The 26364-nt window shown below is 45.6% G+C and overlaps 1 protein-coding gene across 1 annotated transcript in view; it reads left to right on the top strand.

Moving 5' to 3' along the window:
* The window catches only part of LOC137623859 (uncharacterized), a 166246-nt gene extending 140231 nt beyond the window's left edge, over positions 1-26015 (top strand). The window contains exons 13-15 of the mRNA XM_068354670.1: positions 11216-11441; positions 12193-12302; positions 25431-26015. Of these exons, the coding sequence (XP_068210771.1) occupies positions 11216-11441; positions 12193-12302; positions 25431-25476 (382 nt within the window). The 3' untranslated portion in view covers positions 25477-26015. The remainder of the gene's footprint in view (positions 1-11215; positions 11442-12192; positions 12303-25430) is intronic.
* Positions 26016-26364: the final 349 nt, after the last annotated feature.

Genomic DNA, 26364 nt, shown 5'->3' with positions numbered 1-26364 from the left:
TGAAACTTACGTGAACCAGACGTTCAAGAATATTATCGCCGAAGGTGGATACAAGCCGGAACAAGTCTTTAATATGGATGAGACCGGCTTGTTTTGGAAGAGAATGCCGTCGCAAACTTTCCTGTTCAAAGAGGAAGCCAAAGCCTCTGGCTTTAAAGCATTCAAGGATCGCGTTACCCTCATGATGTGTGGCAATGCTGCCGGATTTTTGCTAAAGGCGGGGCTTATTTATAAGTCGAAAAATCCTCGCGCTTTGAAAAATAAAAATAAGAATCTCCTTCCCGTGTACTGGATGCATAATCAAAAAGCATGGATTACGAAGATGCTGACCTCCAACTGGTTCCATCAGTGTTTTATCCCGCAAGTCAGCAAATATCTCATAGAGAAGGGCTTGCCATTCAAGATCCTTCTCCTTATGGATAACGCTGGTTGACACGCAACTGACCTGTCGCATGAGGGCATTCAGGTTGAGTTCCTGCCACCCAACACCACGTCATTAATTCAACCGATGGACCAGGGGGTTATCAGGGCGTTCAAGGCCCTCTACACGAAGAACACCTTGGCGGACCTCGTTGCGTGTGTGGATGCTGCCCAAGATGATGAGGATGAAGATTTTAACTTGAAGGCGTACTGGCGGCAGTACACCATAGCCACGTGCCTGCAGAATATTCAGAAGGCACTTCAGGAGATGAAACCTGCAACCGTGAATGCGAGCTGGAAGAAGTTGTGGCCCGATATTGTTTACGACGACAAGGGATTTACTCCGTCGGAAATCCAACACTCTGCAATACGCAAATCTGTGCAGTTGGCTGCCATAATTGGAGGTGACGGGTTTAGCGACATGACGACTGAAGACGTCGACGAGTTGTTGGACTACCATTCCCAGCCCCTAACTGACGCAGACCTCGAAGACCTGACGAAATCGGCAAGCGAAGAAGAGAGTGAAACCCAGGAAGAGACCCAAGAAATTGTTGAAGAAACGGGCTTAACATTAGAACGGCTTGCCAAGGCCTGCAACCATGCGAAGGAGTTGAAAGAAATGTTGCAAGAGTGGGACGAGGATATGGTTCGCTCGATGCAATTCTGCAACAAGATCGATGAAGACATGACTCCCTACAAAATGCTCTTGGATCGAAAAAAGAAGCAGCGGCAACAACTTCCGATCACAATGTTCTTCCAGCCTCACAAAAAAGAGCCAGTTCCTCCTGCTAGTACGCCTTCGGAAGAAATTGAAGAAGTTTCCCAGGAAGAAGTTGAAGAGGTGTCCCAGGAAAAGACACCTCCATCTGAAGAGACGTAAAATACTACCTGGCTGCACAGTAGAACACATCATCAGCTTCATCATCATCATTTCTACTGTGCAGCAAATTCATCGCCATCATCATTCAAGTTTTTCTTCCACTTCTTTCGTGGTGAGTACAGTAACAATCTTTATTTTTTACTTTAATATTCTTACTGTACATTCTAAAACTGTATTTGTGCCTGTTTTATAGTTTAGTACTGTACGTACTGTATGCATTAAGTTAAAGGGAAGGTTTTAAAAGTCTACATGTTGTAACCTATCATATTTTTTTTTTTTTTAAATTTACATTTACGTACGTAAAACAATCTCTCTCTCTCTCTCTCTCTCTCTCTCTCTCTCTCTCTCTCTCTCTCTCTCTCTCTCTCTCTCTCTCTAATCAATATAATCGATGCAAAAACTAACCTATACATATATGTGTACACTAAATGAGTTTGTTTCTTCATTATGATCAGAGATGAACGTAAACAAAACATTGGTTGCCATTTTTTATCGTGCTTTTTAGGTGTTTAGGAAACGCATGATATAAAATCGCCTTTAATATTTGTGCCTGTTTTAGTTTAGGGTGCTGTAGTACATGCATTAAGTGTTCTGTACATTAAAGGGTGGTTTGTTAACAGTACTACGTACAAGGGAAGGTTTCAAAAGTCCGAATATACATGTTAAATAAATAGGTATATATGATGTCACTACTTCGCGGATTTTCACCTATCGCGCCCGCGTCTGGAACCTATCTACCGCGATAAACGAGGGTTCACTGTATTGTTAATTTTTTTTTTCAGTTTTTATGATAAAAGGAAAGAGATTCATATGTAAGTCTGTACTCAAGCTTCTCGGGTTAGTTTTGGGAAATTAGGGATGTTTAGAGCCTTTAATATTGAGACCTACATAAGTTTTTTTTTTTCAACAGTGTTCTCTGTCTTGAGCTTTTAAATCAAAACTTCTCCGTTCATCATCTTGTACTTCACGCTTCACAGTCCTCGGCCATGTAGGCCTGGGCATTCCAACTCTTCTAGTGCTTTGTGGAGCCCAGTTTAAAAATTTGGTGAACTAATAGGGCCCTAGAGTAATCTCTTATAGTTTCATTTCTAATCCTATCCTGCCATTTCACTCTCAATATTCTTCTGATGACTTTGTTCTCAAATCTACAAAATCTGTTGGATATTTTTCATTGACATACTGGGACTCATGCCCATACACTAACACTGATCTCACTAAACTTATATATATTTTGATTTTTATATGTAATTCAGTTGATGTGATTTCAAAATTTTACTTAACGTAGCTATTGTCTGATTTGCTATTTTAATCTTTCAATAAACTCCAATTCTAAATATTGTACCCTGTATTATTAGAGATCATAGTTCCTAAATATTTAAATGATTGTACCTCATTAATCCTTTCTCCTTCCTATTTCCTTTATATTATTAAAAAGGTAAAAGTTTTGAATCTTTAAAAAATCTTTCAATTGAAGATCTCGCAGTTAAAACATTTTTCTTGCTGGTGACGGAATCGGCTAAATAGGTAATCTACAAGCACTTGTCTTTTCAAGATATTCCATGGGAGAATATGAGAGGATTTTACCTCTTTTGCTTAATTTCAGAGCTAAATATTATATCAAAACTAAAGGTTTGCCTCAATTCTTTCAAATTGCCTCCAGAAAGAGATGAGGACTTTACTATAGAATTTATTTCTTTGTCCAGTAAGAGCTGTTTAGTATTATTTGGACAAAAGTGGACAGAAGTTCCAAATCTTCCTCTGTCCAAAAATGCGATGTCCTTGTAAGTTTGGTCCGGGAGACTCGCAAATCGGATCCAAATTTAATGAAAGATTTGAAGGTTAGGGTTCATTATATGAAGTTATGTCTCTGAATTTTTGCAGAAGTCTTTCTTTGGAAAGGGATTTAACGGCTGCTCATTGGCTTTTCAAGTTGTTAGCAGCTAATCATTATGTCGAGGTTCCTGGTTTGCTCATCAAGATTACTGGGTATTAGATACCATACTTGTGTTGGTGGATGTGGTTCAGTAAAGGCTTTGGTTTTCTTCAAGTTTACTAATATGTGAATTAATTGGTCTTGGGTTTCTGGTTCCCAATTTTGGTACGGAGGGTATAAGTATAAAGTATATGAAAAGTAATTGGTAATGAAAAGGTAATTGAAAACACTATGTGGAGCATCAAGTTATAATAATAGTTGTAAAAGTTTGGTATTGAGGTACTAGACTAAGAGGTGAATCTGGTGTATAAGATAAGTATTATTTAAGTATTATTTGTTCCAACACAAATACTTACCTCGAACTACTTTCTTAGGAGTTACCTGTAATCTCCTCTCTACCGACCAGAGTTTTGTGTAGTATACCCTATACCCGTTTTCTATGGAGGGCTAACCCGTGAGTGAGAGAACGTGCCCCGAGGGTAGCCTTTGAGCTAGGTCGAGGTCCACTTGGGTCTCGTGAGCCAGTAAGTTCTCTGGTCGCGACGTGATACCATACGTCGCTCTCGTCTCTCTCGACCCTTTGTGTCCGCCTCGTGTGTCCTGCGTGGTTACCGCATGGTAGCTTTGTGCTTATCCCTTGTGTTCTTGTGTGTTCACTACCCTTCCTTGTGCTTCCCAAGTGTATCCCTTTGATTCCCTTCGTTCCTGTGTCTTGTGGTTGTGTGCTATGGAGCAAATCCGCCGTTGTCCTGGGCCTAGAGCCGGAAAGTCGTGTTGAGCGTTCCTCTCCAAGCCCGAAGTGGACCCTCACTCCCTTTGCTCTTCCTGTAGGGGCAGGATGTGCTCGCCATCGGATACGTGCTTTGAGTGTGTTGGTTGTAGTGAGATTCAGTGGGTGCGATAGGGCACGAAGAAAAAGAAGTCGTCGAAACGTTCGCCCAGGAAATCTAGCGTCTCTTCGCCGCTACCGTCACCCAGTGGACGGTCCGACGGGGCTTCTGTCTCGCCTTCCCCTACCCAGAGTAGGGGACGAGGTAAGTCCGTTGCGGGGAAAGAGCTGAGGGTTCTTCCCCAGGAGTCTAGTGTGTGTGAAATGGGGGTTGCTGGGACTTCTCAGGCTAGTGGGGAGCCTGGTAGTGCTATGTCGGGGGGTTCTGGAGACTCTGCCCTTGTGCTTGGGGGGCACGTTTCCTCCGACGACCCCTTATGGTGTAGTAATGTTGTACCTGTTTCTTCGCCCCCTTCGTGGGCCTGTGTTTCAGGTTCTTCGGCAGGTGGCGACACCCAGGGTAAGTTAGACTCCACATTAAGTGATTCCTTCGGGTTGAAGCTCCCTAAAACGCCAGGTAGGTCCCCTATGCGGATGGAAGAGGGCCTGGATACCTGGTTCCCTAGTGTAGGGCGTCAACCCTCTTTTCCAGCTCCTCTGACGACGGTCCCAGAAACCTTCCTGCAACCCTCTACCTCGGGTACGCAGCGAGTCGCGAAGCCCTCCGTAGCCCCCGCTTCTGCCCGTCGTGCGGGTGGTACAGTTTCGTCGGGCTCTTCGGATGGTGGGGATTCATTCTCTTCAGAAGAAGAAACCAGGAGGAGACATCGGCGCCGGAGGGAGCGGTCCAGGAGCAGGCGTTCCCGCTCAAGATCCCGTTCGAGGTTCAGCAGGAGACGGTCCCGCTCTCCACGGAGGAAACACAGGAGGAGTAGGTCCCCCGATGGTGATTGGGTCTTCATTCCCCGTAAGTCTGAGTTACAGTGTTCCCGGACCGGCAATCCAGGGATTTCTCGCCACGGAAGCCATCCTCCAGGCGTAGATATGACCCTCGCAGGGAGAAATGCGAGAAGGCCTCTTCAGGCAGGCGTAAGGCCGCGAAGCTTCCGGTTCACCCCGCCCAGCGGGGGAACCGTGCTTCCTTACGGGCAGCCTGGCCGAATCAGCCCAGCTGGTTCGGCCCTCGGACTTTAAGGAACGGTTCCCTCCGTCGGGTCAGCCCACGGGATCCGCGTTCTCGTCCCCCAGAGAGAATGCACGAACGGTAGTCCTCGCCGGCACGGCGATGCCAGTTCTGACCCCCGAACCTGGTGCGGAGGTTTCCTCCGGGGAAGACCAGTACCTCCGCAGGGGAGTGCCTGTTGTGCCAGAACCAAAGCGCCCGGTGGGAATGCCCGGTGACCCGGCTCCTCTGCTGACGGTAGGGAAGGTTCCCCGACCGAGGACTCGGCCTATTGGAAAGTTATAGGCCTGATCCGAAGGCATCATAGAATTTAAGAGCCGGTTACAACCGATGAGGACTACTGGAGGTCCAGCCTTACCCGCTTGATGCAGGCACCCGTCCAACAGAAAACCTCCCTGGCCCTACCTGTGGCCCGAGATCTCGTCCTGGGACGGGCTCACATCGATAGAGTTGTGGCAGGCAATGCCGAAGCTCCCAAAACGCAGAGCTCTTCGAAGTTGCTCCAAGGGCTCAAGACACAGAGCAGGGTTTATGTGCCAGAGGGACAACGACCGGAGCCTGCAAGGTGGAGCCTGCCCTCGACGTTCTGGGACAGGGTGCCTCGGAGGACAGAGCCTCTTCAGCCCCGATTTGTTTTTCACAGTCGGAGGCTGCGATGATGGAGGAGATGTCGAAAGACCTAGTTCACGTCTCCTCTTGGTTGGACTGGTGGGCTTCCACACTGGTAGGTGTGCAAGCCACATATGACCTGACGGACCCAGAACAGCAAAGCCTCCTGAGGGAGCTTATCATCTCTGGGGGCAAGACCCTGAAGTTCCTCACTTACCAGTCCCTCGCCCTATCAGCGAATTGGGTTCTTCGCAAAAGGGACACCATTCTGGCGAAGCTTTCCCGGAAGGTCCCAGACAGAGAGGCGAGGGCCATGAGGAGCCTTCCTGTGTGGGTGACTCCTTGTTCCCCTTGAAGGAGCTAGAGGAGATCATGGAAAAGGTGGCTAAGAGAAAAGAAGTGAACACTCCCAGGCCTCCACCGGTAAGGAGGCCCCCCTACAAGAGGTCAGCCTCAGACGGTCCCTCTACTTCTCAGGCCCCGCCTAACCTGACGAGGAGAGAAGCCCCTTCTTCCTCGTGGGCCTCAGCGCCTCAGCCCCCCCGTAGAGGAGCTCCAGCAGCGTCGACCTCATTTAGGACAGGTTATTCTGCCTCCAGGAGAGGCCGTTCAGGCCGCTCCTCCAGGAAGAGGTAGAGTGGGAGGCCCCCCTACTCCTGCCCAAGCCTCAGGTTGGGGGACGCCTCAGACTACATTGGCAAGCATGGAAGGCTCACGGAGCAGAGCCCTGGACAGTGTCCGTACTGAAGGAGGGTTACAGGTTACCGTTCTTGACAGAACCCCCCCCCCCCCTTTAATTCCGGCCAGCCTGTCAGAGTGGTTGGCACCCAAGGACCCATTGAAGAGGGCTGCCCTTCAAGAAGAGGTGTCCACGATGTTGGAAAAGGGCGCCATGGAGGAAATCCTGCACCCAGGGCCAGGTTTCTACAGCCGCCTGTTCCTGGTAGAAAAGGTGACAGGGGGGTGGAGACCGGTGATATACCTGTCAGCTCTCAACAAGTTTGTGCGAAAGACATTTCAAAATGGACACTCCGAAGTCAGTCTTGCTGTCCTTGAGGGAGAAAGACTACATGATGACCATAGACCTCAAGGACGCATACTTCCAAATCCCGGTCCACCCCTCAAGTCGGAAGTTTCTCCGGGTGAAATGGGGTACCTAGATCCTGCAATTCAAGACCCTCTGCTTCGGCTTGTCGACAGCTCCCCAGGTATTCACGAGAGTCTTCACGACAGTCTCGGTGTGGGCTCACGAGTGAGGCATTCGCCTCATCCGGTACCTGGACGACTGGTTGCTTCTTTCTTCCTCGGAGGACGTTTTGAAGGAGCAGGGTATAAAACTTCTCCAGTTTTGCAAGGGTCTGGGTATCATGATCAACCCAGAAAAATCGAACCTATCTCCCTCCACCAGAATGACCTATTTGGGGATGACACTGGATTCCCTACTAGTGAAAGCTTTCCCGTCAGAGGAGAGGATAAGCAATCTGATGAAGATCCTTCTTCCTTTCCTGTCGGGGCAACCCAGGAGGGCGAAGGACTGGCAAAGGCTAGTAGGTCATCTGGTGTCGTTGGAGAAACTGGTTCCCCAGGGGAGACTCAGACTCAGAGCCGTCCAATGGAACCTGAAGAGCTTCTGGAACCAACTGGGCTCGCCCCAGAAATTAATCCCAGTCCTACCAAACACAATACCCTCCCTGGAATGGTGGCATTGCCGGTCGAACTCGCTCAAGGGGATGCCCTTCGCGACCGACCCTCCCGAATTGCTTGTGTTCACAGACACCTCCAACCAGGGATGGGGAGCCCATCTCATTAACGGGACGGCGAGAGGAACCTGGATGGACGGGGAGAAAGGCCTACACATCAATGTCCTAGAGTTGAAGGCAGTCCAGAAAGCTTGCCTGCACTTCGTCGATCTACTAAGGGGAAACACTGTGGCGTTGATGTGCGACAACGCCACAGTGGTAGCGTACATAAAGAAGCAGGGAGGCTTGAAATCAAGGGAGTTGTGTGATCTCACCCTAGAGATCCTAGATTGGGCAGAAGCGAACCAGGTAGTGTTACTGGCAAGGTTCATCCCCGGGAAAAAGAACGTTTTAGCCGACGGTCTCAGCAGGATGGGTCAGATAGTAGGAACAGAATGGTCCCTCCTCCCAGAAGTAGCCAGGCTCATCATTCAATGTTGGGGTTCCCCGGTGATGGACCTCTTTGCAACCAAGCTGAACGCGCAACTTCCTGTGTATTGTTCTCCTGTCCCAGACCCAAAGGCAGCCTTGGAGGATGCCTTTCAGCACAAGTGGGACAACCTAGACGTGTACGCTTTTCCCCCCTTCACGTTGATCAGGCAAGTACTCGACAGAGTAAGGGGTGCCCGGAATTTAAGGATGACTTTGGTAGTGCCCTGGTGGCCGGAGAGAGTGGTTCGCAGACCTAGAAGACCTGACGAGCCATCCTCCGTGGCCACTCCCCGACAGGTCAGATCTTCTACAACAGCCGCACTTTCTCAGGTTCCACGACAACCCACAGTCTCTACGCCTTCACGCCTGGAGACTATCGAGCGACTCCTGAAGAAGGAAGGATATTCGGCAGGAACAGCTAAGAGGATGTCGCGATACCTGAGAAGGTCGTCGGCAGCGGTCTACCAAGCGAAGTGGGCCTCTTTCACGAAGTGGTGCGCTTCGAAGCGCATAAAATCCCTCAAAGCCTCGGTCCCAGACATCGCAGATTTTCTAGTATATCTCAGGGACGAGATAGGGATGTCAATCCCAGCTATAAAAGGAGTACGAGCAGCCTTGGGTCAAGTCTTCCTTCTGAAGGGCATCGACCTGGGTTCCTCTAGACACATCTCTATGCTTGTCAGGAGTTTTGAACAGTCCTGCCCCCTGCAAACTGTTAGGGTGCCTCAGTGGGACTTAGCTAGGGTCCTGAATATGTTAAGTAGCCCTCCCTTCGAACCAATGAAGGATATTGTTGACATGGATCTCACTCTCAAGACAGTCTTTTTGTTGGCCTTGGCCTCTGCGAAAAGGGTAGGTGAGATCCATGGGCTGTCTTATGACGTCTCTCATTCGAAGGGGTGGAAAGAGATCTCTTTCAAGTTTGTCCCTTCGTTTGTGGCGAAAACCCAGAACCCAGAAGTCTGGGATCCTAAATTCAAGGGGTTCTCTCTGCCAGCTATTCCTAGGACTGGGAATCCTGAGGATTTGAGGTTATGCCCTGTCCGTGCCATTAGAAAATACCTTGAGAGGACTGCACATCTCCGGCCAGGCATCAAGAGCCTTTTCGTCTCCACAGGTGTTACAAAGAAGCAGGTATCGAAGAATACCATTTCCTTTTGGTTGAGACAAGTTATTGCCAGGGCCTACAAGGAGGAGGGACTGACCTTGCCAGGCACTCCCAAGCCCCATGACATCAGAGGTCTGAGCACTTCCTTAGCCTTTGAAAAGAACATGGCAGTGGGCCAGATCCTTCGAGCGGGCACCTGGTCGAACCAGTCAACCTTTACTGCCCATTACCTCAAGGACTACTCAAGAAGGTCCTTAGACGGGTTCTCCATTGGGACAGTCATCTCCGCGCTCCAAGTGATTTAACGGTAAAGCCCCAGGCTCAATCGTGGATAGCAAAACCAGGAGACACAGGTTCGTTCCTTTTCACCCTAATCCCCGTTTCCTATCCCTATCGGAGATAACCATACTTATGTAACCATTGAAGAACACGTCTCTGCAACTACATTACTGGACTCGGCATCAGAAGAATTTTTCAAAGGGTGAGTACTTAGACACTAACGTGAGCTTTGTGTAGTTACCCTACCGTCCGTTTTCCCAGTTTGTTTATGTCTTAAAACCTAGTTCATATCTAGGCTTCTTGGCGTCCGCTTGCTGGGTCTGAAGGTCAGGAAGTCACTCCCACCTCCTAAAGTGTAAGTCTCCTAAGAAAGTAGTTCGAGGTAAGTATTCGTGATGGAACAAATCAAAAATTTTAAGTAATTTTTATTTTTCCTAACATACTTACCGAGAACTACTTTCGGGTAATGGCCCTCCCTACCTTCCCCGAGTGCCTTTCTGCCCTTGCAGGGACTTTTTGCAACATCCGAGGGACTTACTGGCTCACGAGACCCAAGCGGACCTCGACCTAGCTCAAAGGCTACCCTCGGGGCACGTTCTCTCACTCCCGGGTTAGCCCTCCATAGAAAACGGGTATAGGGTATACTACACAAAACTCTGGTCGGTAGAGCGGAGATTACAGGTAACTCCTAAGAAAGTAGTTCTCGGTAAGTATGTTAGGAAAAATAAAAATTACTTAAAATTTTTTATTTTTAGACCTTAATATTAATCTCTTTCCCTCACGGCCCACCTTCATCAGAGTCTGTGAGTCAGCAATATGAATATCAGGGGAGTTTCATAGATATAAACAGAATTTTGATAATAAATTTCTAATTTATATTCTTTTCTAGGGTCCAAATACTGTACATATCTACCCTCTTCCTCACTGACTATTGGCATCAAAAACATAGAGAATAGGTTTGACTAAAAGACAAAAGATAGAGAATAGGTTTGACTACAAGACAAAAAGATAGAGAATAGGTTTGACTACAAGACAAAAAGATAGAGAATAGGTTTGACCACAAGACTGAAGACAAAGTCATTAAGAGGATAGGGAATAATTTTAACTACAAGACTAAAGACAAAGGCAGTATGACTTGGCCAAGATATTGTTATTGCTGTTATCCACTAGATTGTCTCATTGCTTTACTAAAGGACTATATATATTTAAAAGTAAGAAAACTGGAAATTTTTTGGTTCTATAGCTAAATGTCGATCTAACCGAAGATCCAGAGAGAACCAGTATGAACATCAGGTGAGTATAGAAATAAGAAATTTTATTAATATTTAGTTTTTTACTTCCTAAGTGTTATTGCATTGTTACTCATGAGCTCATTAGTTGTGTAAAATGTATTTCAAGTTAGAATGTTTGGTTAATTGTCATACTTATGCTTGTTTCATTGCATTATACCTCTCATCCCAGGGTGATTTACTGTGTACCAATATTTTTTTTTCCATTTCATATTTGTTCATTTTAAAGATTACAAAATTAATTCAATTTAGCATTTTCCTAGTGGTGCTGAATGTTCCCCATAGCCACTGCTGGTCACTGGATTGGGTCTTATGACAACCTGAATTCCATATTCCATGCTATTTAATTAATCATTGATGCAAATGTAATATACATAGTGTTTGGTCAGGATTAATTATTATTGGAGTTTTTTCTTAATACAATAACTAATTCTATAGTTTATATGTTTGCAAACTCTTAATTTTCAGAGATATCATTCTGTATCGTATATATTAACATATAGATGGAAAATAAGGTTCTAGTTTGTGAATTACATGTCGTTACCTAAAACATTTTGGCTTTTTGTTTTTTCAGTTTTGTATATCTAGCAAGTGAACTGGCTGGAGTGCCCGAATCTGCACCAGAAGTGATAAGCTGCTTGGGTCTCATGGCAGAAGCTGTCAGGCACAAGCATTACACAGCACATGTAACATTGCTTGAAACCCTGTGCAAGACCTTGCCTCACTTAGCTAAGGGGCTAAGCAAAAGAGTTTTCAAGAGCCACCTTTATCTCTTTCTTGATTCAATTTTCTACGCTCTGGTCAGTAATTTACGTTTTAGATTTATGTAGATTTGGTCAGTAAGTAAATTAGTAAAAGAATATGATCCTAATGTAGTCATTACTCTTCAGTAGTTAAACTTTTATCAAGGGATAAAATTATTATTAAAGTAGTGTAGCTAAGTCCAGCTTGATTGTGAATGTAGTAACTCTTCCTTATAAGTTCATTTGATATGCTTAATAGTCTTGTCATTGAAGAGACAGCACATTCTTTAAAAAATAGTGCCTTTAAGGTCATGTGACCATTAAATACTTTCCTTTGGCCCCTTCCTATCTATCTCTCCAACTTAACGCAACTAAACTTTGTGCCCATTTACTTTCCACTCATTTGGAGTGTTGCATATACACATTAGTAGACACCTAGAATATGAATATTTAGCATTAGTTATTGAATTATATAAATTGGTTATTATTGACCAGTAAAACACAGTAGGTCCTAGGTGGTTATAAGACCTGATTTGTTGGATTTTTTCCATGTGATGCAGGTTTGATCTTTTAAGGTACATATTAGCAATAATCCTTGTACTATATTTGACTTGAATGCAGTACTGCAAATTAAAATATTTTCAGTTTTCAACATTTTTATTGTATTTAGTTTGTTTACAGAATATTGTAACTAGTTAAGATACATGTAAAGACTTTTTAAAGTAGGTGGTATGGTTCAGATATTTTGTAAATGTTATTAAGACTGAATCTTTGTCTTGTCATGAAATGATTTGGGCTTATATTCCAGGAATGTGAGAATGCTTTGACATCTTCAGCTGCAAGCCAGTGTTTAACCCAGCTAGGACAGTATTTAGGGCAAAACATTCTACGTGGACGAGTAGAGGAATATAATCCAAGGTAATGAGTCAATCTAATATATTTGTGGGTTTAAAAGAGTGCACTGCAATTAGGATATAATTCTTTGAGATGCTCTTTAATAATTTAATATCACACAATTGCAGACACAATAATGGAAGATGCTCAGTAGGCAGTTTATCTAAAAATCTCATTTCAGGTCTTGTTTAATTTGTATCAAGTTTGTGAAACCATGTGAGCTTCATTTTGATATTTCCTGTCTAATCATTTTACATATATAGAATGAGAGCCTCAAGAACTCTTTTAAGATGCAAGCCTGTATGTTCAAAATAAGGATGATAGGTAAAAGTAATGTGTAAATAGGATGAAAAGTGAAGTAAAAAAAATATGTTGATTACCACTGTTCTGGTGCAATACTCAATTACTAATAGATGAAGGGCATAGAATGCTGAAGGCACTCTGTCTTCCTCTCTGACTTCATACTGTTAAGAGAAAGGATTGGTTCCTCTAAAATTCACGTAATCTGGTTTGTTCCATAAACAAGCAAAAAGTCTCATGGTTTTGCCTATGGAGTAAGAAGGGAACAGAGGGATTGGTATAAGTCAACAAATTATCTTTTGCAACTTTGGTCTTGTTTGTTAACTACAAAGTTTTACTCTTCCTTACTTTCTCATTGTTTTATTTCAACGATTAGTCTCCTTACCACCACCATCTTGTACTTTTAGGTTGAAGAGAAATGGACAGTTTTTGTCAATGTTCATCGACTTAGTTTCTGTAAATTTTTACTGTCAACTGACCATGACTATTGATAATGTCCTTGCCTGGTGATCGCCAGACAATTTTGAGTCCTGCTCAAACTCGTTAGTTCTTTTGCTTGCTGCAACCTCATCATTCTTAAGAACTAGGATGGGGGCTTGCCGTGGCCTGTAGATGTACTTGTTGAGTCATCAGCAGCCATTGCCTGGCCCTCCTTGGTCCTAGGTTGGGTGGAGAGGGGGCTTGGGCGCTGATTATATGTATATTGTTCAGTCTTTAGGGCATTGTCCTGATTGCTAGGACAATATCACAGTCCCTTGCCTCTGGCATTCATGAGTGGCCTTTAAGCTTTTGAAGGGGAAACATGGAAACTCTTTGATATACTATGTTATTCTTTTTGAGATATTTGACAAGAAGAACCCAGTATCAACTATAGGATGAAGGTTCCTTGTTGAGTTTGAAGGATTTTTATGCTGGTGAAACCTCAGAAACAAAACATAGACATTTTACCCCACCAACTGTCAGATTGATTTGACCTGGACCTTACCATCTGAAAGATTCACTTATACATTGTAAAAGGGAGAGGCTACCGTCTGTCTGACAGACAAACAACTGATGAACTTGGGAACATATAGAGCACAAACACTTCGTGGCCAAATGGTTAAGTCACTGTCTATACAAGTTTGCCGGACCACGGTTCAACTCCCGGCCGGTCACAAGCTCTTGTCTTTGTGTGATTTCGCCTGGGGCTCTGATCCCGAGGTTGTTAAGAGAATCCAGACATTAATGTATCAAAAATAAATGGCTTATTTCAATATGAAAAACACGTTTAAATGTGCAAAATTTATCATTAATCGAATGCCAAGTAACAAACTGCCAGTTAGCTATGATGGTGAAGATGGGTTGATTTCAATTCTAAGTACAAAAAACCTGAACTCGACAGGTATAAGTACAGAAGAATTGTCATTGACTTTTATCTTTCTTCGTGGCCAAGTGGTTAAGTCACTGTTTATACAAGTTTTCCGGACCAGGGTTCGACTTCTGGCCGGTCACAAGTTCTTGTTTTATGTGTGATTTTGCCTTGGGCTCTGATCCCGAGGTCGTTAAGAGAATCCAGACATTTATATATAAAAAATAAATGGCTTATTTGAATATATATATATGTATATATATATATACATTTATTTTTGGGCTCGGGCCATATCGTCCTGATGGAAGGGTACCTTTAGGTAGCCTTCTAAGGGATATTTGCTACAGTGATACTCCCAGAGAAATAAACCGAAGGTCTCTAGGATTCAAACTCCTGGCGCGAGTATCCAATTAAGGATATCGCATAATATCAGGGGACATAGTTTTTAGATACGACACATAGCAATCTTCACCCCAAATAGATTTAACTCTTTGATGTAAGGGGGAAGAGTGGCGAAAGAAGGGGGTGCCGTTCTAGGTACCCGGTGGACCTCCTATCCGTACTACTACCAGCTGCCATTCCTTTACTTGTAGCGCTATAAGCTAGGTGTTCTCCCACGTTATCTTGGTGTTTTGTTGCAAGTTTTCGGAATAATCATCATTCAATCTCCAGCATCTTCATCTTCTGGAAAGTTGAGTATTAATTCTTTCCCGTTTATAATTTTAGGCTCCGTTCTCACAGTTAAATTCCAATAATTTAAGTGTTTGGTTGAGCGTTGCCAAGAACTGGAGGCAGCCATTTTACGACTGCAGTCGCCCGTTACTATTGCATTTTATTTAGTCAGTAGGGCGACAATTCCCGGTATTAAGCTATAATATTAGCTAGTTAGGCAAATTATACAAGTGAAGATTTTTCATACATATATATTATTCCTCTTCCTATTATGTAACTTTACTTTTTGTATGCGGCGGGAACCCCGGCGGTACCAACCTTGGGCGGGGATCCTACCAGAGCTAGGCTACTCTCGCTAATATATACGTTAGTAAAGTATTTCCTCACGTTTAGCCTCACCCTATCGTTCCTTATTGATTTGGATGAGAACTTACATTCTCTAGAATCTATGGAAAAGGTTCGATATACATTCTTTTAAGCTCATTTAAAAATATTATCTTACTTGGAATATTGTTATTGATACAGCAATTATTTTGATAAAAGTTTGAGATAATAAATCAAGGTTTATAATGTCAAGTACAGTATTTGTTTTATAAATACTGTCATTGGTAACAATGGACTGTTATTAATTAGTGATCTTTTTAAGATTCCGAGGACATTCTTAAAACAACACTTGGCGTTAATGAATATCACAACATTCATAGATTAATGAGCAAAAAGAAATGGTAGTATTATTGCCATTTTACTATAATTGGTGCTTAAATCTTTAGTAAGTGTTTAGTCACCTTGAAATTTACGGAATAGAAATTGTGGCTGATTCATGACTTCAATATTATAAGATTCAGTCATTTGAGAAATGTCCAGTGAAACAGCTTCACTAAATTATAAAGTAACTATTTTGTAGCAACTGCAAACCATAGCCTGGCAACCAGGTAAATATATAAATTGATATTTAGTCACTGGCTATAAAGAAATTTTATTTGAATAATGGGCTCTATCAGGGAATGATCCACAGGTAAATGCACTATTTTCCGTTGGACTAAAATGACATGGCATAGAATCATGAAAGTATTGGTCTCGCATGAGTAAATTATTATCATGATTATCATTAAATGCTAAGCTACAACCCTAATTGGAAAAGCAGGATGCTATAAGCCCAGGGGCCCCAACAGGGAAAATACCCCGGTGAGGAAAGGAAATAAGAAAAAATAAAATATTTTAAGTATAGTAACAACATTAGAATAAATATTTCCTATAAAAACTATAAAAACTTAAACAAAACAAGAGGAAGAGAAACTAGATAGAAGTGTGCCCGAGTGTACCCTCAAGCAAGAGAACTCTAACCCAAGACAGTGGAAGACCATGGTACAGAGGTTATGGCACTACCCAAGACTAGAGAACAATGGTTTGATTTTGGAGTGTCCTTCTCCTAAAAGAGCTGCTTACGATAGCTGAAGAGTCTTTTCTACCCTTACAGCCACTGAACAATTACAGTGCAGTAGTTAACCCCTTGGGTGAAGAAGAATTGTGTGGCAATCTCAGTGTTGTCAGGTGTATGAGAACAGAGGAGAATCTGTAAAGAATAGGCCAGACTATTCGGTGTCTGTGTAAGCAAAGGGAAAGAACCGTAACCAGAGAGAAGGGTCCTATGTAGTACTGTCTGACCAGTCAAAGGTCCCCATAACTCTCTAGCGGTATTATCTCAACGGGCGGTTGGTGCCCAGGCCAACCTTCTACCTGTATTGTACGTACTTGGAGAATGAATGTTGAAAATTTTCTGTAACAGTACACCTTGAACAAATGTTCTTCAAAACTTTGTGTTTTAATAAAGTCTGGGGGTTCTTCTTGGCTATTAAGAAATTCTGCGGAGTTTTATTTTTTATCAAGTATTTTATTTGTTTAATTATAGAAACATTTTCATGATTATTTAATAAAAATTAGATCACTGTTTCCAGAACGTTGGATGTTCCTACGCGTCATACAAACCTCTTCGTTCTTTAATTAGGGATATCGTTTCAGCATAACTGGAAACAGTCGTTAAAATTGGATAACTACCGGTTATACGACTGGCGATGGTGCGGTCCCCTCGTTTCCAGTTGGAAATTCCTCTCATGTTTTTGATTGCTGTCGTATACAGATGTGCAGACAGTGCCGGGAAAAAACTTTATAATTTCTTTTTCTTTGCTGGAAGTGAATTATCATTTGTGATGGAGTGAAAGCAAGAAGTTCATGTTTTCCTGGGGGGAAGGGAAGACATTGCAAGTGATTTAGGCCTAAGCCAGCTTTTGGTCCTCCCTCCTGTACTTCTTGTAGGGGATAGCATGATTGTTTGCAGTCATCCCTGTGTCCCGAGTGCAGGTTGTGATCTCTAGTGCAGTGGCAGGTGTATGTCCTGAAAGGAAAGAAGCTAGCGAAGCGTTAGTCAAGGTCAGCTCGGCTACACCCAGGAAAACTCTGGGAAGTGTTTTGCCACTGCTGTCTCCTCGGGAGGTTCCTACTGCTGGTGCCGCACCTGTTCATACGTCCCTGGATCGGTTCCAGGGAAGTACACTGCAGGGTGTCAGGAGGACTCAGATCTGCATTGGCTGGGTTTTTAGTATTTGTTGGTGTGTTGGGAACTCCTAGTGTTCAACATTCCACTTGGAGGCAGGAGGCTCTTCTTGTTTGACCATGCAGACTACATTGAAACGTTATGAAAAGAACAATCTAGCAACTGAATTGCAGATAAGCTACCGTATGTCAAATAAGATAATAGACCTTTATGAAATAATTTTTTCAAGGCCATAGCTATGGCAAAACAGCAGTTATGACAAAGTAAAGGAAATAAAGAATTTGAGGTTTGTTTAATTAAAATCTCTCACTAGAAAATGTAGATAAACTAATGTAGGTCAATGCTAATATTCCTATAAAGAGTGATATTAAAATTATGAAAAAACTGATATAAGGCTAAAACTATTAAGGATTTATCCTGTTAATTTGCAGTCAATATAGTACTATATTCATTATTATTATTGTAAATAATAGTTGTTCCAACACCGAGTACTTACCTCGAACTACTTTCTTAGGAGTATCTGGGATCTCCTCCCAACCGACCAGTTTTGTGTAGTTTACCCTACTCCCATTTTCTATGAGGGGCAACCTCAGGTGGTGTGATACGCGCCCTGAGGCGACCCCGGATCAGAGAGCATGCTTGTTCAGGTCTCGATCCCCAGTAAGTTCTCTGGTTGCGTCGCGATAACATCTCGACGCTCTCCTTATCCAGTGCGACCCTTTGTGTACCCGACCCCTTTGTGTCTCACGCGGTTCCCACGTGGTACCTTTGTGTTCCCCCTTATCCTTTCCCTCGTGTTCCTGTGTCTCGCGGTGCTTTACTAGTGCGTAATGGAGCATCCCCGCCGTTGTCCTGGGCCTATGGCCGGTAAATCGTGTGGTGCTTTCCTGTCGAAACCTGAAGTTGACCCGCACTCCTTGTGGTCTTCGTGTAGGGGCAGTGTGTTCTCCTACAGCCACGTGTCCGGAGTGCCAGTCCTGGAACGAGGTGCAGTCGGTGCGTTACGGCACCAAAAAGAAGAAGGCGTCGAAGAGATCACCTAAGAAGTCGAACGTCTCTTCTCTGCCGCGCGTTGCGTCAGACAGAGCCTCGCTGCCGCCTTCCCCTACCCAGAGTAGGGGACGAGGTAAGTTGGTTGCGGGGAAGAGGCCTGTGGCCCTTCCCCAGGAGTCTGATTTACGGGATAGTGGCGTTGTGGCATCATTCCAGGCAAGTGAGGGGCCTGAGGGAGGGAATGGAGTGTGTTCGGGGGGCGGAACCCTGGTGCAAGCAGGGCCCTTCTCATCAGATGATCATAAGTGGGGAAAAACTGTGCCTACCTCTTCTTCCGCCTCGTGGCCGTGTTTTTCAGGTGCTTCCGCAGCCGAGGGTTCCGCCGAGAAGGAAGACTCACCGCCGTCGGACTCCCTCACGTGGGCGCCGCCGAAGACGCCTTTCAGGTCTCCGTTAAGGATGGAGGAAGGTTTTGAAACCTGGTCCCCCATCGAGGAACTCCCACGCTCCCCTCCAGCGCCTTCAGCTACGTTTCTGTCCGTCTTCCTGCAGCCCTCCTCTTCCATCGAGCGACACGTGGACCCAGCTACAACGCAGCACGAGTCGGACCCGCCGGCGAGAACATGTAAGTCGTAGGGCTCCTCTGTCGAAGCCTACTCTTGCTCCTCAGAAGACAGAGCCCCGAGGGACCATAGGAGACGTCGTGAGAGGTCCCGCAGGAGACATTCTCGGTCTCACTCCTGCTCCAGATCCCGCTACAGGGGTAGGCGCTCTAGATCCCCCAGGAGGAAGTTTAGGAGAAGTGACTCCCCGGGGGAAGAATGGGTAGTCATCCCTCGTAGCAAATTGATAGAGATTGTCAGCAGTTCTAGGCCCCTCAAACTGGCTCCCAAGGGTTTGCTCACCAGGAAGGTACGTATCCAGCGGCAGATACGAACGACGGAGGGAGTTGTCTATTCAGGTCCCACCGGACAGGCATAAGTCTGCGAAGGTTCCGACTCCATCCGCCCAGCGGAGAGAGTCGCCCCTTTGGTCTGGCAGCCGCGTCCCGACCTCCAAGTCAACGTCGAGTCGGCAGGAACGAGACAAGCAACTCCCTTCGACGAGCAAGCCCGCATCTACCTGGACCTCCGTAAGCAGGGATAGGTCCAGGATGGAGGCCTCCGTCCCGAGGGCGATGCCCGTCCTATGCCCTGAGCCGCCGAAGTTGGACCAGTCCAAGATGTTTCCTCCCCCCCGCGCGGCGACCTCCGTCGGAGGACCTCCGTCACAGGCAGCGGAATATCCTACGGAGGAAATGGACGACAACGGGGAAGGTTCAGCAGCAGAAGTTTCGGCCTACAGGAGGGTGATAGGACTCATTCGCAGGCATCACAGGCTGGACGAACCCGAGCCCTCCTTTGACGAAGTCTGGCTCTCGAGCCTCAGCAGGCTGGTGGATGCCCTGGTGCAGCAGAGACCCTCGCTAGCCCTGCCTTTGGCTAGGGATGATAGGCTGGGTAGGGCCCACGGGTACAAGATCGTGGCCAACCATGAAGAAGCCCCCAAGACCCAGAGTTCCTCCAAGCTTCTTCAAGGCCTAAAATCCCAAAGCAGGTTTTACCTTCCTGAAGGGCATCGTGCGGGTCCCTGTACTGTGGAACCTGCAATCGCCATCCTGGGGCAAGGAGCAGCTGAAGAGAGGGCTACTACTGCCCCGATCTGTTTCTCCCCTTCAGAAGCTGCCATGATGGAGGAGATAGCCAAGGACCTGGTGAACGTCTCCTTCTGGCTGGATTGGTGGGCCTCCACGCTGGTAGGTTTCCAGTCCTCCTACGACCTCACTATCCCGGAGAACCAGGCCTTACTGAAGGAACTGATTAGCTCGGGAGGTAAAGCCCTTAAAGTTTTTCTCCTATCAATCAATCGCGCAGGCCGCCAATTGGGTTCTGCGAAAAAGGGATACGGTGCTCAACAAGCTCGTAAGGGGGCTCCCCGACAGAGAAGCGAGGTCCCTAAGGAGCCTACCCCTGTGGGATGACTCAGTTTTCCCCCTGAAGGCAGTGGAAGAGATGGTAGAGAGGGTCAGGAAGCTGAAGGATACGGGAGACTCCAGACCCCCTCCAGCGAGAAGACCTACCCATAGGAGGGCGCCCTCCAACGCCTCCCATCCTCCTCGCCCCTTACTTAGTCAACCCAGGAGAGACGCCCCTACTACGGCCTGGCCTCAGTCTTCTCAGCCCTCCTGTAGAGGAACGTCTGCAACGCAATCATCCTTCAGACCTTCCTACGCAGCAGCCAGAAGAGGTCGTTCAGGCCGCGCCTCTAGAAGGAGATAGGGAGAGAGACCCCCCTACTCCTGCCGAAGCCTCAGGTGGGGGGATGCCTCAAACATTCTTGGCAAGCATGGAGAGACCACGGAGCAGATCCATGGACCGTAGCAGTCCTGAAAGAAGGGTACAGGTTACCCTTCCTGGCGGACCACCCCACCTCTAATGCTAGATCAACAGGCAGAGTGGTTGGCACCCAAAGACCCCTTGAGAAGGACGGCCCTACAAGAGGAGGTCTCTGCGATGCTGGTGAAAGGGGCGATAGAACCAGTCAAGAACCTGGGCGGGTTCTACAGCAGACTCTTCCTGGTGGAGAAAGCGACAGGGGGCTGGAGACCAGTCATAGACCTCTCAGCCCTCAACAAGTTCGTGTGCAAGACCGACTTCAAGATGGACACCCCGAAGTCGGTCCTAGCGGCCTTGAGGGAGGGGGACTTCATGATGACCATAGACCTCAAGGACGCGTACTTCCAAATCCCTGTTCACCCCTCCAGCAGGAAGTACCTAAGGGTAAAATGGGGTGCCCAAGCGTTGCAGTTCAAGACCCTCTGCTTCGGTCTGTCCACAGCCCCTCAGGTCTTCACGAGGGTCTTCACAACAGTCTCAGCCTGGGCACACAAACAGAGCATCCGCCTGATTCGGTACCTGGACGACTGGTTGTTGCTTTCAGCCTCAGGGAAAGTACTGAGGGAACAAGGCGTGAAGCTCTTGCGGTTCTGCAACGTCCTGGGTATCATCATCAACCTAGAGAAGTCCTAACTGATACCCTCCACCAGGATGACCTACCTCGGAATGGTCCTGCACTCCCGGTTGGCGAGAGCTTTCCCTTCCGCGGAGAGACTGGACAACTTGAACCAGATCCTCCGGCCCTTCCTGTCGGACCAGCCCAGGAGAGCCAAGGACGGGCAAAGACTGATAGGCCACCTCATGTCGTTGGAGAAGCTAGTCCCCCAGGGGAGACTCAAACTCAGGGGAGTCCAATGGAACCTGAAGGAGACTTGGAACCAGAGAGACTCCCCCCACAAGGTGGTCCCGGTGTTCCCAGAGACGAAGGAGGTCCTAGAGTGGTGGATTGCCAGATCGAACACCCTCAAGTGAATGCCCTTCGCAGCCGACCCTCCGGAGATGCTTCTCTTCACGGACGCATCTAAGGAGGGGTGGGGTGCCCATCTCCTCGGCAGGACAGCAAGAGGAAGTTGGACGGACGAAGAGAACAACCAGCACATAAACGTACTAGAGATGATGGCAGTGCGAAGAGCGTGCCTAGAGTTCGTCCATCAGCTCCGGGGAAACACAGTGGCACTGATGTGCGACAACGCCACGGTGGTGTGGCCTACATAAATAAACAAGGAGGACTCAAAACGAAGGAGTTGTGCGTCCTCACGTTGGGACTGCTGGAATGGGCCGAAGGGGAACAGATCAAAATCTCAGCAAGGTTCATTCCAGGGAAGAGAAACGTTCTGGCCGACGGCCTCAGCAGAATGGGTCAAGTAGTAGGATCCGAGTGGTCCTTGCATCCGGAAGTGGCCAAGACCCTCAATCAAAAATAGGGATCACCAGTGGTGGACCTCCTCGTAACGAGACTGAATGCACAGCTCCCCGTGTTTTGTTCTCCTGTGCCAGATCCAGAAGCGGCGTTCGAGGACGCCTTCCAGCACCCTTGGGACAACCTCAACATTTACGCCTTCTCTCCCTTCGGGATACTCAGACAGGTCCTCAACAGGGTGAGGCGAGCGGACAACCTGTGGATGACTTTGGTAGCGGCCTGGTGGCCGGAGAGTGAGTGGTTCACGGATCTAAAGGAAGTGGCGCGCCTTCCACCTTGGCCCCTTCCGGACAGGCCAGACCTTCTCCGGCAGCCCCATTTTCAAAGGTTCCACGAGAACCCTCGGTCCCTCCGCCTTCACGCTTGGAGGTTATCGAGCATCTCCTGAGGAAGGAAGGATATTCTTCGAGAACGGCAGCAAGGATGTCAGGGTATCTGAGGCATTCATCAGCTGCAGTATACCAGGCAAAGTGGGCCACATTCACTAAGTGATGCGTCTGGAGGAACATCAAACCATGGAGGACCTCCGTTCCAGAGATAGCGGACTTCCTAGTCTATCTCAGGGACGAGGTAAACATGTCCATCCCAGTCTTCAGAGGAGTCCGGGCTGCTCTGGGTCAAGTCTTCCTCTTGAAGGGCATCGACCTTGGTGCCTCCAGACATATCTCGATGCTCATCAGGAGCTTCGAACAATCGTGCCCGCCTCAAGCCAGTAGGGTGCCCCTATGGGACGTAGCCAGAGTCCTGAAGATGCTGTCAGAACCTCCCTTCGAACCCCTAAAGGACATCTTGGACAAGGAACTCACCCTCAAGACAGTTTTTCTGTTAGCTCTGGCATCAGCAAAACGGGTAGGGGAGTTGCACGGACTGTCGTACGAGGTATCACACTCAAAGGGTTGGCGTGAGGCTACCTTCAGGTTCGTTCCATCCTTCATGGCAAAGACTCAGAATCCAGCCATTTGGGATCCCAAGTTTGAAGGGTTCTCAGTGCCGGCAATTCCTCGATTGGACAACTCGAGGGACTTGCTGCTGTGCCCTGTCAGGGCAGTATGAAAATACTTAAGAGAGGACAGCCAGACTTCGACCCGAAATCAAGAGTCTGTTCGTCTCCTCGGGACTAGTGAGGAAGTCAGTCTCCAAGAATACTATCTCCTTCTGGCTACGGCAGGTGATCGTCAGGGCCTACAGTAGTGCAGGGGTCCCCCTTCCAGGAAAGCCCAGACCCCATGACATTAGGGGTCTAAGTACTTCATTGGCATTTGAGAAAAATATGGCAGTGGGCCAGATCCTGAGGGCAGGTACTTGGTCTAGCCAGTCGATCTTCACAGCTCACTACTTGAAGGACTACTCGAGGAAGTCCTTAGACAGGTTCTCGATAGGCCCTGTCATTTACGTGCACTCCAAACGGTTTAAAGGTGTAGCCCCAGTGACAACCGCGGGTAGTAAGTCCAAGAGAGACAGGTTCCTCCTTAACCCCCCTTGTTTTTCCTTCCTCTGCTCCCTTGCCAAAATGACTCCAGTAGTCCCCTGAAACTGCCATGGGATACACTATCGTTGGAAGGACATGTCTCCTAGGATTTCTTGCAGAGGCGAGTTACTTAGACAATAAGATGGGTTTTTCGTAGTTTTCCCTATTCTCTCGTGTTTTCCTTGGGGTCAGCAGAAACTAGTCTCCTATCTAGGTTCCTCTTATATTCTTCTCATAGTCTCTAGGTCATGAAGGACACTCCCACCTCCTAAGGTATAAGTCTCCTAAGAAAGTAGTTCGAGGTAAGTACTCTGTGTTGGAACAAATCACAAATTTTAAGTAATTTGTATTTTTCCTAACAGTACTTACCTCGAACTACTTTCGGGTAATGGCCCACCCATCCTTCCCCGAGTGCCTTGCTGGACTTCATAGAAAGTAATGGCCCACCCATCCTTCCCCGAGTGCCTTGCTGGACTTCATAGAAACCTAAGCTATCAAGAACTTACTGGGGATCGAGACCTGAGCAAGCATGCTCTCTGACCCGGGGTCGCCTCAGGGTGCGTATCACACCACCTGAGGTTGCCCCTCATAGAAAACGGGAATAGGGTAAACTACACAAAACTCTGGTCGGTTGGGAGGAGATACCAGATAGTCCTAAGAAAGTAGTTAGAGGTAAGTACCGTTAGGAAAAATACAAATTACTTAAAATTTGTGATGTTTGGTTATATTTTGTTGACAATTAACAACTGTATGAATTTTATTCACAAAGGTTTTCTTTGTAATATGAAGCACAAAAGCAAATAGGTAATCTAATTTGTTTGGCATTAGCCATTCTGAACTCTTGAGGTGCACAGAAGTATATAAACTTTTTGGTCTAGTCTATTTTTTATACCTATTGTTTCTGGCAGGCATACTGCAGCAGATATTTTGTCTGGCTTGGACCATTTCTTAATCAGTGTGATGTGTTAGGTACCCTGAAATTCATTGTGTGTGGTATGTATCTACATTTGATCAAGCTGAGATTTTTTTCTCTTTTGGGGGGTTCCCTTGGCCCTTAATGCACCAGGTAATCCCCAGTAAATGTCCACTTCTTCATATGCTCAATCATTTTCTGCATGATCCTTTACCCCACATTGATACCTCGTTTGTTTAACCAAACTCCACCTGGCTGCCGCTCTATTTTGGTAAATGGGGACTTTCAGTCCATCAAGCAGAGTCTACGTAATGAAAGGACGATTGATTGATTTTGAGTTTTCTGGCATCCTGACAGCAAAGGTCATTGACGCCAAATTAAATGCCGAGGGTTAAGACACGTAGGTACAAATAAATTTTTAAAAAAGTAATTTGTATTTTTTGAAGCCATACAAACCGGAGTCTTTTAATCTAATTTCCCTCCTCAACCACTCCTCTCAGTCCAGGGCAGAAAGGTCAAAATTGAGCAATCTCCATCTGAAAAGGGGTGGGGCTCCTTGCCCCACACCCTCACCACTTGTATAACCGCTCATTATCCCGTTTTAACGACCTATTCAAGCTCGTGCTGAAACAAAATCTCTAATTAAAGGACTCACGTTTGTAGGAAAAACATATCACTTGAAAAATTTGTTACAGTATATTCTTATTGTTTCTCGATGACCTTCACTATTCTTGGTAGCTGTTTTTCTTCTGGGTTATACGGAGGTTAATTTGGTTTTGACATGCGACCAAAAATCCAGAAATAAAGGATGTTTTTCAGTTTTATTTTTACATTTGCATGAACTTACTGTATTTTCCATCAAGTGCACAAGAGGCTAGTAAACTTTATTTAATTAGTGGCTTTTTCCACTATAACAATTTTTAGATTGGTTTTGTAGTAATGTTTTATAAGTTTCTAAAGGCTTTCCCAAAGAAGTTAGAGTATACAACAAATTATTTTTAGGTGATGATTTAAATAGTAGCGTTTTAAATTAATTTTTTTCTCATTTACAGTTATCTGAAAGCGTTTGATGCCAACAACTGCATAGCTCCTCTGTGATTGTGAAAACTCGGGTGACTTTCAAAATGGATGTACTTTTCTTCATGTCATCATTTCATTATTCAGCATTATGACCTAGTATACTTGTCAGTGTGAATATTAGTTCAAAAGGAAATAACTCGCAAATATATCATTTTTTTTTTTTTTACATCAGTATGCCTTTATAAAGCACTGGCTGTATTGTATCAAATAGTGTCCTTTACCATAGTGTCAGTCGATTATACCAGCACGAGTATTTTTCTATCCATGTACCATTATTATATCATTGTTGCCATATAAAAACATTTTCATGTTATTTTAATAAATTTATGATTATATGATTAAAGTAAATATGATGGTTATTGATCTCATGGTTTGCTAAAATGTAATATACATTGTAGATATCAAATCCAGTGTTGAAAAGTTCATTGTGCTTCCACTGAGTGAGTAAATTCATTCCATCATCATCAGGTAAATATTCATTATTTCATATATTTTCTCTTATACAAAAAAAGTTATTGGTTCGTCTGTCAATACTGAATAAAGTTAAATACATGTCAGCTTTATTTTTAGTTTCCTAGTAAATATATATAATTTGAAGTCCTTTGTGACCATCTACTGTAGGTTTAGAGAGCAATGGAACCTATATTAAAAGTGTTAACTATTCAGGTGAATAGTAATTGATTGGCCTCGGTGTAAGATGAGAATTAGTTCAAAGTGTGTTTTTTTTGCATAACTGTTCTTAATATTTAACTCAATATAAGATAAATTTTTGGGCTCAGGCAATGTCATCCTGATGGAAGGTTCCTTTAAGTAGCTTCCCAGGGTATATTTGACTACAGTGATATTCCCAGAGAATTTACCTTAAGGTCTCCAGAATTCTAACTCCTGGCACGAATATCCCTAAAG

This window comes from Palaemon carinicauda, chromosome 30 (genome assembly GCF_036898095.1).
Source record: "Palaemon carinicauda isolate YSFRI2023 chromosome 30, ASM3689809v2, whole genome shotgun sequence".
Classification (NCBI taxonomy): Eukaryota; Metazoa; Arthropoda; class Malacostraca; order Decapoda; family Palaemonidae; genus Palaemon; species Palaemon carinicauda.
This window is presented reverse-complemented; position numbering and strand designations above follow the sequence as displayed.